This window comes from Aethalodelphis obliquidens, unplaced genomic scaffold, assembly GCF_003676395.1.
Source record: "Aethalodelphis obliquidens isolate GAN/ISIS:26980383/991018 unplaced genomic scaffold, ASM367639v1 scaffold31, whole genome shotgun sequence".
Classification (NCBI taxonomy): domain Eukaryota; kingdom Metazoa; phylum Chordata; class Mammalia; order Artiodactyla; family Delphinidae; genus Aethalodelphis; species Aethalodelphis obliquidens.
Window position 1 is genome coordinate 17,678,467 of NW_020837975.1, and position 18,359 is coordinate 17,696,825.

At 42.1% G+C, this 18,359-nt stretch overlaps 1 protein-coding gene across 2 annotated transcripts in view; it reads right to left on the reverse strand.

The window, feature by feature from the left end:
- Window positions 1-1,999: 1,999 nt before the first annotated feature.
- TNFRSF21 (TNF receptor superfamily member 21) overlaps window positions 2,000-18,359 on the reverse strand; it is a 65,018-nt gene continuing 48,658 nt past the window's right edge. For both annotated transcript variants that reach the window (XM_027127455.1, XM_027127454.1), the window contains exons 5-6: window positions 4,790-5,018; window positions 2,000-3,448 (exon numbers count right to left, since the gene is read on the reverse strand). In XM_027127455.1, the coding sequence (XP_026983256.1) occupies window positions 3,219-3,448; window positions 4,790-5,018 (459 nt within the window). In that variant the 3' untranslated portion in view covers window positions 2,000-3,218. The remainder of the gene's footprint in view (window positions 3,449-4,789; window positions 5,019-18,359) is intronic.

Genomic DNA, 18,359 nt, shown 5'->3' on the forward strand with positions numbered 1-18,359 from the left:
CAAAGCTCCTCTGCATTTAGCCTAAGTTGGCCTAGAGAAGACAGTATGACTCTCTAAAGAAAAAGAGTCTCTTGCTTAGCCTTTCAAATCACTGAAGGTAGCCTTTCCCCTGCCTCCATGGGTCTTCCTCATCAAGTGTAGATTTCCCAGCCATTGCTCCCAATTCTGTTTCTTACTCTTCCCCCCTAACCCCACAGTGGAGACCTTCCAGTTCAGCAGATCCCTCAAGGCAGGGCAGCTCCAATCGGAGAAAACCTCCAAAGTGATCAAGATAGTATACAAATGAGATTATCATCAGCTCCAATCAGAACATTCTATTTTTATTTTATTTTATTTTTTTTTGAGGTACGCGGGCCTCTCACCGCTGTGGCCTCTCGCGCTGCGGAGCACAGGCTCTGGATGCGCAGGCTCAGCGGCCATGGCTCACGGGCCCAGCCGCTCCGTGGCATGTGGGATCTTCCTGGACTGGGGCACGAACCCGTGTCCCCTGCACTGGCAGGCGGACTCCCAACCACTGCGCCACCAGGGAAGCCCAGAACATTCTATTTTTTAATACTGCAGTTAAAGGTTGCCTTTTTTATTTTTTTTTTAAGAAAAGCTATATGTCATGTTAATTCAATATTCAGCTTCTGTTTAACCACAACTCCTATGTCCCTTTCCCCTGGATCATCAAGAGATACCACCCCTTCCCTATATTTCCACAATTATTTATTGAACTTAGGTATAGGGCTTTCCTTATAACCCAGATAAATGTTATCACCATGATCTCTGTGTCCACTGTTTCAGCCTGACAAAAGAGTTCTGGATAAACAGTCCTGAATAAACAGTCTTGGGTTCAGATTCAAGTCTGATCTCTACAACTCTGCTGTTGGCCCTTAAGCAAGTTCCTTAGCCTTTAAAATAAGCCTATTTTTCATCTATAAAATGGGCACAAATTATAGTCCCTGTCTTATAGGATAGTTGTGAGGATTCAATAACATAATATGAAAAGTACTTTGTAAAGTATAAAGCTGTGTAAAAGATTAATAAAAGCATCTCCAAGCTATGAATAATTTACAAATTACCGTTAACGCTGCTTCATTCATTTATGATGTTCTCAACCCCACATAAAATAAGTGGCAGTCCTGAAATCCTCTGAGAAACAAAAAAATCTGTCTCCTCCACTACCATCCAGGACCCATTCCGGGTTGTTTTCCTTTTGTGAAGAGTTTCTATCTTCTGGTGACAAAGAGGAAAGGAAACTTGGCCCGAGAACCATGAAACCAAATCCCAGGATGGCGCTCTAGAAACCAGTCACATGGAAGTGGACAAAACCAGAAAACCCCTTTCATGTCACTGACATGGGTGTCAAAGTGTTCAGACAGGGTATCTACTTCCCATTTCTCACTGAAAGAGGAACTCAAAGTTGCTGAACCCTCAAAGGGTTCTGGCTGTGGGAATTCTGTGGAGCCAGGGTTCCCAAACTAAGGGAGATAAGCAATGAAATATAAAATATAACATAATAGATAAAATATAATGTAATATAGCCCACCAACATAAGATGCTACCCTGCCATACTGCCAAGAAAGCCCCCTGAGGTTAATCAGGGGCAATAAGGTTTCATATAGAAGCCTATGAACTTGTGTAGACAGGCCCATGAACTTGTATAGTATTAATTTCCAAGATGGAACTGAGTTAAGAAGAATATAATCCAAAGCCTAGTCAGCATTTATCCCTCTCCACCTCCAAATCCTCATTTCTTAAAGCAGAGACAATCTCAAAAGCAGGAGCCTCGGATTTACCCCCAACAAACTAGGAAATGCTTGTTCATCCTCAATGCTTGGAAGTCCTTCTCTATGAATCTCTAGGTACTTTTCCAAACACAAACCTTCGCTACTGTGCATGGTTCACAGATTAGAAACGCTCAGGTTTTAGAATACACTTTTCCAAGAGACTAATCAAAGAATTATAACATGAGCACACGAACAAGGCAGGGATTAAATACACTCAACTACTCAAGTAACAAACACCTAATATTTATTAATAAATTAGTACACTTGAAGGCAGTTTTCTGATATCAGTCCCTCACCACTACCCACAAACCCCACCCACACAAAGGGAGTCCACACCACCTTTGCATTAGAATTCAGCAACTAAGCATCAAAGAGCACGTGTATAAATGGGAGCAGAGTTGCAAATAGATCAGACAAGAGTTCTTAAAGCTGCAGCCATTTTTAACTAAAGTGATTGAATGAAGGAAACCCCCCAAGACCGAGGCCCTGAGGGCAGACCAGACCTATCGACTATGTGTGTATAAAAAACAAGACATCTTGTAAAGCAAAGCTGGACAAATTCCCTTTGGAAAAGGTGTCATTTGTCACCAGCACTTCAACTGTGACTTTCCAAAGTGCAGCAATATGTTCCAGAACAGCTCAATCTCTAAAAGTTGAAGTTCAAGTTCCTTGGTGGCCCAGTTGTCAAGCCACTCAAATAGCAAGTCATGATGGCTTGTGAGGATTTCATGTCTCCAGCCCAGAGCAGAATAGCGTAAGGGGAGCACACGTAATCAAGCATTCAACACGGTGTCCAGGTGAAGACCATACAATCAGCAACAGTGTGGTCAAGTTTCAGCCATAAATATGAACTACCCAACGAGGCATGTTAAAAAGATACTTCAAGATCTAATTGCGTTACAGTAACTCAATGGGGTCTTACGTTTCTTGAATCCTTAAGAAAATTCATAAATGGCAAATAATAAAATAGTAATAATAATAATAATAATAAAGCAGATGTGAATGTTGAGACATGAAGACAGCTTATAGCATTCACAAGATGCTATGACACTTTTAAGAAGTTAAGAGCCTCATAGTCCAGTGTGTGGGAAAAGCCGCACTGTATTTGTGATACATTAAGTGAATTTAAAGTGCACAGAACAATTTTGAGAATACATACGAAGGCAAGACAGAGAAAATATGGAAACTAAAAAAACTTCAGTGGTGGATATTCTGAAACAGTTGAAAAGGCTTATATGCTAACTTCCCAGGAGGGTTTTTAAAAAGAAAGAATGAACTCAAAACACTGGCCATATACTCTGTTAAACACACACGCGCGCGCGCACACACACACACACACACACACACACACACACACCAAAAAACAAAAATTAAAAAAAAATAAGAATAAAAACGCCACCCTGCCACTAAATTGAGTAATTTCCAGAGTGCAGTATTCCTCGTGTTCTACAACAGGTCGGGAAGATGGCTATAAACAGAGTCCAGGAGGGTCTGGCTGGCTTCCTGGCTCTTGACTCCAATGATCTCAAACAGCCGGTCCAGCTTGTCCTCGGCCTGAGGAATCTCTTCAATCACCCGCAGCTCCTCGGGATTCAGGATGTGGAGCATGTCATCAAAAATAGGCTGCAAGTCGCAGGGGTCCAGGCGCACCTGTCGCAGCACTGTGTCCTTCTTTTCTGCAGGGAGGAGAGGAGAGGGGACAGCTGTAACGGGACTGTATTGGGGGACGGAGGAGAGCTAAGGTGACAGCGACCCTCTCCCCAGGCTGTCCCCATCCCACCCTGCGAGGTGAGGCAGTGAAGCTCAGGCACATTTTTAAACACCACCGTGGTTTTTACCGACGTGGCACGTAAGATAACAAACAAGATGTGCGTAACAGAGATCAGACAAGGATCTGCTTATCTGCTTGAACGCATTGTTGATGGAACATGACATTTGCCTAGACTCGAATGACGTCTCCGAAACTCTCCTAAAACTCAGGAGAATGCTGAAATACTTAAAGAAACTTTAAAAAAACAAAAACAAAAACAAACCGTCACTACTTTCCCCATCTGTAACATGTTAGTAAGCAAAGATATGAGCCCAGCCTTTCCCCTCAAACATTCCAAGTCAATAATCGGCTTATCTGACTTCCTAATTACATTGTCATATTTTAAAATTAAACTGCTTGGAGCAAAAGCACATAAATAAGACAATATTGCTTCTTGGGTCATATCTTACAATGGAGTGAGGAACTATAACTTCTACTACCATTTATAAGATGTATTCTCTAAAATATAATATGTAACATAAATTATAAACTAAAATAGAAATCTTTATATAAGTATAGAGATATATGAATATATAAAGTATAAAATATAAATATGTGAAATAGAATTATTTTATAAATATATAAAAAACAACATAAAATATACCCCTTTCGGTAAAATATAACCGGTGTTACCCAAACTAGGAAATTCCTAACAAAAACCTGTCATCAGTATAGTGTACATGCTGATTCCCTACCCTGCTATTCAAAACTGCAAGTGGCAAATTATTTACCCAAAGTACCAACCCATGATGTTTAAAACATTGTTATTTGCAACCAAGCTTAACAGAGCGAAATTTAATTTCAGTCACTAAAACCTCTACCCCAGACTCTCAAGATAAGTTATACTTTAAATCCCTGGATTCTGCAAGCCTAGTAAATAATTTGCACACACACAAAAAAAACCTGCCAGACTACACATTATCGGACCTTCCCCGAAACACACACTCGATAGCATCATGAGGATCAAGGGTGACCGATACTCCTGGACACAGGCTCCCGGCCAGACAGTCGGGGCTGTAAAGATTTTCTAGGCAGGTCCCGACTGGCTAATGACGTCGTTTCGCGCAGGCCAGCCTCACCTCGAAGTCCAGGGCAGGTCATTTAGATGACCCAGCCCCTACTGGAATGGGGAACTGATGGAGGGAGAGATGCCACGGGCTCTTTGAGGGGAGGCTGAAGAATGAATGTGGGTCCGAACCATCCGTACCTTTGGTTATAAATGATCCGGTCCTGCTCAGCGCCGAGGAGCCGCTGGACGTGGAGTCGCAGCGAAGGAGGGGCTCGGACTCGTCCACGAAGAAGCCCTTGTTCTTATCCAGTGGGGAGGGCTCCACCGTCAGAAGCGTGGAATTCTCAAGTTTCGGGTTGGGGCTGGCGACCGGGCTCGTGCTAAGCGGGCTGGGGCTCCTCGGGAGAGCCAGCTTGTCAGTTTCCAGCTGTGGAAAGAAACCATTTTGAATTATATACTTCAAAGATTATAGAAACTGGGACTTCCCTGGTGGCGCACTGGTTAAGAATCCGCCTGCCATTGCAGGGAACACGGGTTCGAGCCCTGGTCCGGGAAGATCCCACATGCCGCGGAGCAACTAAGCCCATGTGCCACAACTACTGAGCCTGCGCTCTAGAGCCCATGAGCCACAACTACTGAGCCCACGTGCCTAGAGCCCACGCTCCGCAACAAGAGAAGCCACCGCAATGAGAAGCCCGTGCACCGCAACAAAGAGTAGCCCCGGCTCATCGCAACTAGAGAAAGCCCGCGCGCAGCGACAAAGACCCAATGCAGCCAAAAAAAAAAAAAAAACAAAATTATAGAAACCAAATGGAAAGCATCTGAAAAAGAATATACACATATGTGAATAACTGCATCACTCTGGTGTACATCAGAAACTAACACAAGATTCTAAATCAACTATACTTCAATTTTTAAAATAAAAAATAAAGATAGAAATAATTTTTAAATTAAAAAATTATAGAAAAAAATGAAATTAAAATCCCTTCTTGGATGCTTTTTTTGGGTTCCATTTAGTATTTTGTGGATAAATTCTCCCATTTTGACAGTCCATCACTTACATTATTGCTAGATACACACACACACACACACACACACACACACACACACACACCCTTCAAAATGCACGAGAGGATATGTGTGAACATTAAAAATTAGGAGGCATACGCACCAAGCTGTTACCTCATAGGAGTGAAACTGGGCAAGAAAGTGAGGAGGAAGATGTCCAACAAAAATATAATTTCGTACCTGCTGGAAATGGTCTTAGATATCATCCAGCATATTCCCCTCTGTTTTGGGATGAATTAAGTGCACCCAAAATTCGTATGTTGAACTCATAACTCCTTGTACCTCAGAACATGACTATATTTGGAGATAGGGCCTTTAAAGATGTAACTAAGGTACACCTGGGCCCTCATCCAATATGACTAATGTCCTTATAAGAATAGATTAGGACACAGACACACAGAGGGGAAGCCATGTTGAAGACACAGGGAGAAGATGGCCATCTTCGACACGCCCAGGAGAATCAACCCTGCTGACACCTTTACCTCAAACTTCTAGTCTCCAGAATTGTGAGAAAATACACTTCTGATGTTTAAGCTTCCCAGTCTGGTAGTTTATTATAGCAGCCCTTGCAAACAAATACACCCTCTCTTTACAAGTAAGGAGACGGGCCCAGAGAAGGTAAGTGACTGTCTTTAGGGCACCCAGCCAGGAAGTGGCAGAACTAAAACTAAACCCTCCATTTCCTGATTCCCATTTCAAACTAGCTCAGGAAGTAAATAAAACTGCTTGAAAAAAATGAGAACAGGAGAACACCAGAGCAAAAGCGGCTGGAAGGAGAGAGGGAGAACCACCCCGCTGGAGCCAATGGATAGGCTCTTCAGGAAGTAGGGGAGACCGTGAAGCTTGCATTCCAGGGCAGGGATCAGAGAGAAGATAACAAGAAAGCAAGCAAACAAGATGGTTTCAGATGGAGACAGTGAGCATCATGACCGCTCTGGCTGGTGCATGGAGGCTGGATTTTAGGGAGGTAAGAATCAACACAGGAAGACTAGTTAGGATGCTGCTACAGTGAGCGGGCAGGTGACGTGTAATCATGGCTTGTACCAGGGTGCACAGTGGAGATGAGCGTAAGTGATGAGTGGTATCACCCCGTTTTGCAGGTGAAATGACTACGGCCCAGAGACGGCACACAAACCCAGGGAGAAAGTCAGTGCTCAACTCAGGCCAGCTGGACATCTCTAGTTGCCCCTGTCATTTGACACCATACCCTAGAAATCTGGCAGACACTGGTGGCATCTCCTAGTCGGTTGACTTATATTTTTATTGGTTCTTCTGGCACAGAGGGAAATCTGGGAGTCAGGTGGCCAGATGACACGGGGCAGGGTGCAGACAGTGATGTGCACTCTTCCCGGAGCTGTTAATCACCGCTCATTAGAAACCTCATGACTAGACTCCCACTTGTCAAGAGAAACATTTTCAAGCTCCTCAATCAGGAAGACATTGCCCCTTGTTTCAAAGGATGACGTTCACCAGTTGTAAAACGCACAAAGCAAAGCACAACTGCCTCTTTTACAAGCTTTACAGCCTGAGAAATTCTTGCAACTGTGCAGATTCTGAAGGCCTCTGACACGGCACATCTAATGTTCCAACAGCATTTTTCCCTTGTACAACCACCCACATCCTGCTTCTGCTTCCAGTGCAATCTTAAGGCTTGGATATCACGCATTCCTACCAGCCCCCTTCTGATCCACAGACAAGTTTTATGGATACGTTTTTAAGATTTGAATTCATTAGGCCCTGGCATGCATGTGCCCCTCCTCCCTGAAAATGCACATGGCCATTCATGCCAAAACATGTTTTTTATTCACTCAATTAGACAAAGAACACTTGTCTACGCTCTGGTTCTCAGGGACAGTACATTGGATGACCCGGCCAGTCAATATAGTGCACTGTTCTTGCTTAAAAAAAGAAATTCCTGTCCACAAATCACATGCCAACAGCCTAAGAAATCCACCCACCTATTTCCTGAACTCAGTTCAAAACTTTCAATATTTAATATTCCCCCCAATTTTGCCAAAGGATATTATCAGTGGAAATTAAGTACATGACTTCTAACATAATTTGGAAGGCAGAATGCTGAACTGATGCTGTCCGATCATTAACAGTGAGTCAAGTGAATGGGAAAATGCCGCTAGGAATGGTTTTAGAAGCTCCACAATGGAGCTCACAACCACAGCTAAAGCCAGAGACCATTTGACAAGCATCTTTCTAGAAAATCTATTCCTCTACCAAGCATAGATATCTGTCACTATGTACAGGATACACAGTAGCTGGTTGCATTGCAGATTTCTCTAAAGTTACTTGCATTTTTTTCCTAGAAGGAAAAAAAAATTTGCCCCTAGAAACTTACTTCTTTCCTCCCTTTACCTTACTATTGACAATATCCATCAAAATTGTTTTGCAGGGCTTCCCTGGTGGCGCAGTGGTTGAGAGTCCGCCTGCCGATGCAGGGGACACGGGTTCGTGCCCTGGTCCGGAAAGATCCCACATGCCGCGGAGCGGCTGGGCCCGTGAGCCACGGCCGCTGAGCCTGCGCGTCCGGAGCCTGTGCTCCGCAACAGGAGAGGCCGTAACAGTGAGAGGCCCGCGTACCACCAAAAAAAAAAAAAAAAAATTGTTTTGCAGCACTGCAACTCAAGCATTGTGTTACCTGTGACTTCTCTAATAAGAAATTGAAGCCTCAGGATGTGTGGAATAAATTAATTCTTTATTTCCTTAGTTCAGAAAGTTCACGGTTCAGTATTGAGTTTAGAGCAAATAAAGAGCACTTATAATAAGATTCAGATACTAAAAGAGAAGACAAACGCTCTAAACAAGAAAGCTAGATGTCCACAGAATCAGGTTGTATCCTCTTGGAAAAGATTTGAACATAAACTTATCAAAATAGTCACAAAAGAGATCCTGAGTGGATGAATTTATTCCTTTTTTTCCTTTAAGCTTCCCCAATTCTCTACAGGGCCATATTAACTTTTATAATTAGAAAAACAATAAATGTTATTTTTAAAAGCAGTCACCACTGATAAGTATATTTTCCCTCTGTTAATTGGAAAATGTGGCCGCAACAGCTCTTATTTATATTGGTAGCCAAGGAACGGGACAGTTGGAAAATCATCTACTTGGCTGAGCTCCTCTCTTTACTTTTTTTAAGCATTCACAGGCACAAAAGGACAACACTCCTCCCAACTTACTGTGGTGAAGCAAATAGTAAGACTTAAACGAAAGGCCTCTGGGAAAACTTGGCCAGTGAAGGCAATGGATCCACCAGATATCTGAAGTCCCTTTGGAGAAACTTGAAAAGTAGAGTTCTTTTTGCTCTATAGCCATGTTGTAACCGTGCTAACTTAGAAGACTCATTTGAGAAATCAGGGTGAGACAGTAAGACAGACCAAAAAGGGGGCGAAGGCAGGGATCCTGAGGGGAGAGCTCCCTAAGTAACCCAAATCAGTACGAGTCTATTGTATGAACTTCAAGACCATGAAATTTATTTTGGCCAAATGAGCCCCAAATGTCCTCCTGATTAGTTTCCATACAAACACACTCTGTCCTTCCAGGTACTGTATTTATTGGTCTAAGCTGATAAGAAAAGAGAGATAAGTGGTTCACCTTACAGGACAGCTGAGTCATACCTAAAACTCCATTGCTGACCTGACTATTTTCCTTTCCAGATTCCCAGAACCACTGAGTATGAGGAACCATGCAAAGGGATTAGGTAAACAAGCTATTGATTAAAATTCATGGGCTTGAATGCCTCTGGGCTACAGAGGTTTGAGCAGTATCGGTGAGAACAATGATATAACTTGTCCTGGGTTGCACTGGAAAGAGCCATTTCCAGCTGTGTCCTTGCAACTGTCCACTCCTCCCTCAACCAGCTCCCCACACTGACATGCCCGCTTTGGGTGCACAATCAAATCACAACCTGAAACTGAACCTCAAAAATAACTCTCCTCTTAACAAATATACACTACTATAGATAAAACAGATAATCAACAAGGACCTACCATATAGCACAGGAAACTCTACTCAATATTCTGTAATAACCTATATGGGAAAAGAATCTGAAAAACAATGGATGGATGTATATGTATAACTGAATGACTTTGCTGTATACCTGAAACTAACACAACATCATACATCAACTATACTCCAATATAAAATTAAAATAAAATAAAATAACTCTCCTCTTTTAACATCAAACAAAATGCACTTCCCTGTTGACTGGACTTTCCGAGGATGACACACTGTGGAAGGCTGAAATGTTTCTCCAGCCCTGGGGATGGTGGAGCCGTGGACGCTGAAGCCATTGCCATGTCGAGGGTGGCATATAAGTGAAACAAGAGTGTGAGACGACTTTGCTTCTCTCCTATGATGGAGCAGCATTTCTGAGGATACTCTGCAAACAGGCAGGGGTGGAAGACTCCAGCCCCAGAAGCCTTCTTTTCAGCGTGTTTCATGATCTTCATAGTCAACTCCTAAAACTCAAAGTGATGACAATCCTGGAACATCATGGCAAAGGAAGAAAGGAAATCTACCACTAACTAGCTGTGTGGTCTTAGAAAAACCACACCCCTTTTCAGATCTGTTTCCTCATTTCTAAAAGAAGAAGGTTACTCTAGGTCATCTCTCTTCAAATTGTCTTATTGTTTGTCTCACTATGGCTCTTTCATTCTCCCCACTTCCCACCTACAGACCCCAACTCCCTTTCTCCTTCCAAGTTACTTCCACTGGTTCCTCAACTAAGGTTTACCACTGAGTTATTTTCAATTACTACCTAATTACAATCTCCCTGTGGTCGCACAATTTGTTTTCATAAAACTAATTAACAACTTTGATGCATCAGTGATCCCCTGAAATGAAGCCTTAATTACCCAGCCCTGATGCCCCTTGCCAATCTGCTAAAATGGTTCAACTTAACCCCTTGGTTCCTGGCATCACTCAATCAGATTCCACAAGATCCTTTTCTCTCCCCTCTGTAGCCAGATATGTCTGATAGACTCAAGAAGAAAGCACCTTATAATTAAAAATCACCTTCCTACTGAACTTTCCCTCCAGACCTCATCCAACACTTAGAAAGAAGGAAGAATTCTTATGTTACATTTGTGAAAACTTCTGTCACTTTAATGATGGTTTTCGAAAACCCATTTGCTAAATTCAACGGAAACTAATTGCTATTCCATCTGAGTTGACCCGCTTGTTACTCAGATCCAGTAAACAAAAAGGGGCTTTAAAACATAAGCCATCATCAGTACTCTGCTAAACAACTCAGCATGAAATATATGGAATCCATTTGATGTTAAGGTAGCTCTTATTAGCTCCATTTTACAGATGAGAAAACTGTGGCTTTAAGAGGTTTAAGTAACCTGCCCAAGATCACAGAAGCCAGGACTCAAGATCAGAGGTGGTCTAGTTTCCAAGTAATCCTCTTTGCTGAGTCATGTCACTTCCCTGTCTGGACCCACTGCAGTTACAGAAATTGACAAACCCTGTAAACTCAATACAAAGACATCACATGACCACAAGGGGCTGCCCTGGCCCATACAATCTGCAAGGACCTGTAACTCAGTGGCAGATCTTGAACCTCAGCTGGATGACTGCCCTGAGATAAAGATGAGAGATTATGTAATGAAACTTAAAAGCTTTTGCACAGCAAAGGAAACCATAAACCAGACGAAAGGACAACCCTCAGAATGGGTGAAGTCATTTGAAAATGAAGCAACTGACAAAGGATTAGTCACCAAAATATACAAGCAGCTCATGCAACTCAGTATCAAAAAAACAAACAACCCAATCCAAAAATGGGTGGAAGACCTAAACAGACATTTCTAAGACATACAGATTGCCAACAAACACATGAAAAGATGCTCAACATCACTAATCATTAGAGGAATGCAAATCAAAACCACAATGAGGTATCACCTCACACCGGTCAGAATGGCCATCATCAATTAATCTACAAACAATAGATGCTGGAAAGGGTGTGGAGAAGAGGGAACACTCTTGCACTGTTGGTGGGAATGTAAATTGATACAGCCACTATGGAGAACAGTATGGAGGTTCCTTAAAAAACTGAAAATAGAACTACCATATGACCCAGCAATCCCACTACTGGGCATATACCCTGAGAAAACCATAATTCGGAAAGACTCATGTACCACAGTGTTCACTGCAGCTCTATTTACAAGAGCCAGGACATGGAAGCAACCTAAATGTCCATCGACAGACGAATGGATAAAGAATATGGGGCACATATATACAATGGAATATTACTCAACCATAAAAAGCAACAAAATTGAGATATTTGTAATGAGGTAGATGGACCTAGAGTCTGTCATACAGAGTGAAGTAAGTCAGAAAGAGAAAAACAAATACCGTATGCTAATGCACATGCATGGAATCTAAAAAACGGTACTGATGAACCTAGTGTCAGGGCAGGAATAAAGACGCAGATGTAGAGAATGGACTTGAGGACACGGGTGGGGGGAAAAGGAAGCTGGGACGAAGTGAGAAGGTAGCATTGGCATATATACACTACCAAATATAAAATGGATGGCTAGTGGGAAGCTGCTGCATAGCACAGGGAGATCAGCTCGATGCTTTGTGACCACCTAGGTGGTGGGATAGGGGGGTGGGAGGGAGGCTCAAGAGGGAGGGGATATGGGGATATATGTACACGTAGAGATGATTCACTTTGTTGTACAGCAGAAACTAACACAACACTGTAAAGCAATTATACTCCAATAAAGATATTAAAATTAAAAAAATAGATAAAGATGAGAGACTATGTAAATAACCAGACACTTCAACTGTGGCCAATAACTGTTTTCTATTAGAAAATATTTCCGATCCCAACAGACCAGTGACTATTTAAAAAAACACAAATTCAATTTCCACTAAAGGTTTATCTCAAAGGAATTACAGTCACAAATAAAGACATGACTACAGCTATTTAAGGATGATGATATTATCTGAAGCTTGTTCCCCCATTCTCCCAGCTGCCCGTGTAATCAAGATCAAATTAGATTTCATGACCTCCCATAGGTCCATGTAGGTATGTAAGATTGGGCTCTGATAAAAACGAGCACTTTCCTCCTTGCTATACAAATATCTCTTGATATCTGGATCTATGTAGTTCCTACCTTGAGAGAACAGGATTTCGGATGATAAGAAACGCTTTGTCATCCAAAGCTATGTGGTTCCAGGACTTCAGATCTACATGAGGGTTCAGATAATGCTGGTTACCAGCCTTATCACAAAACATGTACCTGAATCTATTCAATTCCTAAGTTCAGATACTAAAGAATACCTGTATACGAGGATTTCTCCCTAAAAAAAATAAAACAAATACACCGCCTCCAACAGAAAAGGGGGAAAATAGGAGGGTTTCTTTAAAGTTCCAGCTGATAGGGGACAGACTTTAATAATTCTTCCGAGTGTGAATTCTTGTTCAATCCAACCCAGAGAAACGGGTCTTAAGAAGAACGACCCAAATTTACTCAGCAAAATTTTTTGCAAACAAAAAGAAAAAACTTAAGAGGAAATTGAGAAGACGCTGATTCCTAAACCTTTAAAAGAAGGGTTATCATTTATAAGAACTTTGGAGGGAAGTCTTAGAAACAGGAATATGGACTGGAAATATATACACACATATATAGATAAAGCAAAGATGTCAAAATATAATTGTTGAATCTAGGTGGTAGGTTCTGGGTGTTTGTTGTACTGTGTTTTAACTTTTCTTTGTTTCCTAAGTCTTATTTTTGAAAGTTAGGACAATAAATAAATTAACAAGAAGGCTAAGGGCCAAATAACCTGAAGACAGAAATTCCCCAAACTTTTCCTAGGCTTCTGATTATTTAGTCTTTTGTTGACCTTCCTTCTTTCTTCTCCGGCCCAGCCCAGAACACAGGAAAGGGAAGCACAGAGGGGCTTCCATTGCATAAGTAGGGAACAGTGCTAACACTTAAACGTAAATCATCAACTGGCAAGCGGACACTGCAGCGTTATGCTGTCTAGATCTCCCTGGGTTCACTGGAGGTCACGGGATGGAAGCAGGAACAGGAGTACAATGCCAAGATGCCCTGTTCAGCTTCCCTGGGAACCCCTGAGCTAGACCACAGAGGCAACAGAGCTGAGTGAACACTGAGCTATGCACTGCCCAGGTAAGCTGCAAGCCAACAGCAGCACCTGCAGAACCAAGTCACCCACCCTCAGGAAGCTCACAGGATTCACGTGACCAAAAACTGCCCAAACCACTGGGGAATTATTTTAAAAGACACCCTGCACGCCCCCTACATCTGTCCAAGCACAGGATAATTCAAGAATTTTGCTTCAACTGCAACCTTACTTAAGATTCCATTTAAACATTAGCCCAGGCGAGCTGGCCATGGCTGGGTTCTCCTTTAAGTATCTCAAGCCCCAATCAAGGCAGTTGTCAGAGTCTTGTGTATATATGTCATCTGCTAATTCTGATCATGTCTAAGAGTTCATTTCAAATCCACCCACGTTTAAGCCAAGGTGTGGTTGGTGGCCAATCCTTGCCTAGCAAGAGGACTAGGTGCACGGCGGGGCGAGGGGGCAGCCACAGGAAGCCACAAGCAGTGCTGTGCAAAGCTGTCAAAACTGGTAAGAACCAGCTGGCTCCGGAGGGAGGAGAGGAGGGCGTGGCCACCAGCTGCTGGCACATGTGTCTGCCAAGCAGTCCAGGCTGCTGACATCAACCGTAATGTTGCAGCCCTGAGCTGACTCACCCGCTAGCTTTCTCAAAAAAGGAAGTGAGGAGAGATAAGTCAGGGGGCCCCACCATTATAGGAGAAGATTGTGCTGTTGGAAATGCCTCGGGTTTTCGTAAACTTCACTCAATGAGACCTATTAGGAAGCCTTTCCCACAAAAAAGCCTTTGGACAATTCTAATCATGAAAAAAGGTTGCAAGAATCATAAGCTTGCCTTAAGACAAGATAGAAGTATGCAACTATATAAAAGGAGGTCTTGTGCATTTCAAGTTTGCAAGGCACCTGTGTACTTAAGCTATGTACAGACACTAACTGTACAGTAGCTTTGACCCTTTATTTGGGGTACATTAATCTTACAGTATTTATCCACCCAACCCCAGACTGAGATACTGGTCCAAGGGGCCTTCAGTAGCTGCCAGTAAGTTATTTTAATGGCTGTCTTGAAGTTAACAACTGTTATAATGAAATAGCCTACCTGGTGCTAAATAAAGCCTTTAGAATGTTTTTTTAAAAAGTATGGAGGATAGAAAATAATTTCACAGGAAATGCATGACCTTGAAATAAGAAGGCTCAAGCCGACCTTTGTGACTCAAGTTTTCTGAACGTCCCAAATTTGATTAAATTAGTGTTGTTTAGTAAAATCATTAATTGGATTCATGCCACTAGAATTAGACTATACATGGTACACAATGCCACAGGTACAAAAGGGGACCCTGAAACTACTTCCCCCTCACTAAACCCTGACTTTAGCTTCTCCGTACCTACCCCCCCAGTGTTAACTGTTACCAATTCCCCGTGTATTCTTCCAGACATTGTCTAAACTTATACCAGTTGGTAGGTACACATATTCTCCACCCCACTCCAGACCTTCTCTTTCATGTTTTACAATTTTTTTTTACAATATGGGGTTAAGGTATACAAACACACTGTCCTGTACCTTGCCCGTTTTTGTTTAAAAACACTTCTTGAGGTTAGCACATAAAGAGCTGACTCACTGTTTTTGATGAGTGTATACTGTTACACTGTATAGATGTTCCACAGCTTACATAACCAGTTTTCTATTGAAGGGCATTTGTGTTGCTTCCACTCTTGTTATTAATGAGGGACACTACAATGAATACTTATACTTGCGTCACTCTGCACACATGTGGGATGTATATAAGGATATATGTAGGATGGGGTCAGGAAGGGAAGGATTGGGAGTTCGGGATTAGCAGATGCAAGCTATTATACAGAGAATGGATAAACAACAAGGTTCTACTGTATAGCACAGAGAACTGTATTCAGTATCCTGTGATAAACCCTAATGGAAAAGAATATGAAAAATAATGTGTGTATATATATATGTATAATTGAATTACTTTGCTGTACAGTAGAAATTAACACAACATTGTAAGCCAGCTATACTTCAATAAAATAATTTTTTTTAAAAAACAATATATGTAGGGCTTCCCTGGTGGCGCAGTGGTTAAGAATCCGCCTGCCAATGCAGGGGACACGGGTTTGAGCCCTGGTCCGGGAAGATCCCACATGCCGTGGAGCAACTAAGCCCCTGCGCCACAACTACTGAGCCTGGGCTCTAGAGCCCGCAAGCCACAACTACTGAGCCTGCATGACTAGAGCCCGTGCTCCACAACAAGAGAAGCCACCGCAATGAGAAGCCCAAGCACCGCAACGAAGAATAGGCCCCGCTCGCTGCAACTAGAGAAAGCCTGCGTGCAGCAACGAAGACCCAATGCAGCCAAAAACAAAAATAAGTTAAATAAATTTTAAAAAAGAATATATGTAGGACGTACTCCTAAGAGTGGAATGTCCATGGTCAATGGACACGTCCTTAGGTAGAAGATGCCAGATGGCCCTCGGAAGGGGCAGGGCTGATGTACACACCCATTGGTGTACACACCCTTATTCCCTTCACAGTACAAGAATGGTGTCATACCTTTCCCTCTTTGCCAGTCTAAAAGGTTAAAGTTGTATCTCAGTGTAGGTTTCAATTTGAATTTTTCTTATTTGAGCAAGGTAAAAAATAAATAAATAAATAAAAATCTGTATACCTTTAAGAACCTTCAGTGTTTCTTTTCTGTGCACTGTCTTGTTCACAGACTGCCCATTTTGCTTTTGGATGGTTGGTTTCTTAATTAATTTGCAAAAGCTCTTCATTATTAAAGGAAATTAACCCTATATTGCAAACAACTTTCCCAGTTATTATTTTGTCTTCGATTTACATATGGTGTTTTCTGGCTTGTATATATATTGTTAAGTAGTTGAATCTTTCTTGTATGCCTTCTGTGTTTTATATCATTCTCAGAAGAGCCTTACTTATTGTTGTGGTTATAAAAATAAAAACTTTCCTCCATCTTTTTCCCTAGTACTTTTTTCCCTAAGCCAATTCAATGGTTGGTCATTCCAGCCTGCCCCCTGACTCAGCCCAACTATGGATAAATCAAAGTTCCTTCTGTAAAAAAAAAAAAAAATTAATGAGGAATTCACTAGTGACAGCTGTCTCTCCTAAGGAACTGGTGAGGAATAAGTGATTAAAATGTTGAAATTAACTAGTGTACAATAAAACCTACTGCCGACTGAGATACAATTCCTTATCAGTAAGTGTACGTACTTTTGGAACTTGGGTTATAACAGATGAACAGACAGTCTCACAAACACAGGGTGGAGAAGCTAGGCCAAAACTGAAAGGTATTAAGCTTCGTCTGAATATAAGTTTTGGCTTTAAAATGAAAATAAAATATGATATCCAGCACTGGTAATTGATTGAGAAAATAAGCTTCTTTTCACAATATTGATTCTGATTTCCTTCCAATGCACATTTTGAGAAAGCCAATAAGGGTGTGGATTAAAGGGGTAGAAAATGTCATCAACTGATAGACGCAGACTTTTCTGAATGTTGAGACACTGTGTCTCAGGAAAAAAAGAAAAGCCCACTGCAAGTCCTCTATGAGGCAGTCTCACAGAATGTATTCTAAAGTTTGGCTCACATACGCATCCCTCCTATAAAACGGCCAGCATCCTGAGAGATGATTCCTGTTGTGTTTTCGCTTTGTGTGTGTGTGTTTTCTTTTCTTTTTTTTCTTTTTTATACTATTTTGAAAGGTTACTTTCCATTTACTGTTATTACAAAATATTGGATATATTCCCCATATTGTACAATGCAACCTTGAGCCTATCTTATACCCAATAGTTTGTACCTCCCATTTCCCACCCTTATATTGCCCCCACATTGGTAACGACTAGTTGTTGTTGTTGTTGTTTTTGCGGCATGCGGGCCTCTCACTGTTGTGGCCTCTCCCGTTGTGGAGCACAGGCTCCGGACGCGCAGGCCCAGCGGCCATGGCTCACCGGTCCAGCCGCTCCGCGGCATGTGGGATCCTCCCGGACCGGGGCACGAACCTGTGTCCCCTGCATCGGCAGGCGGACTCTCAACCACTGCGCCACCAGGGAAGCCCTGTTGTTATTTTTTTAACATCTTTATTGGAGTATAATTGCTTTACAATACTGTGTTAGCTTCTACTGTATAACAAAGTGAATCAGCTATCATATACGTATATCCCCATATCCCCTCCCTCTTGCGTCTCCCTCCCACCCTCCCTATCCCACCCCTCTAGGTGGTCACAAAGCACCAAGCTGACCTCCCTGTACTATGCGGCTGCTTCCCACTAGCCATCTATTTTACATTTGGTAGTATATATAAGTCCATGACACTCTCTCACTTTGTCCCAGCTTACCCTTCCCCCTCCCCATATCCTCAAGTCCATTCTCTACATCTGTGTCTTTATTCCTGTCCTGCCCCTAGGTTCTTCAGAACTGTTTGTTTTTTTTTTTAGATTTCATATATGTTAGCATACGATATTTGTTTTCCTCTTTCTGACTTACTTCACTCTGTATGACAGTCTCTATGTCCATCCACCTCACTACAAATAACTCAATTTCATTTCTTTTTATGGCTGAGTAGCATTCCATTGTA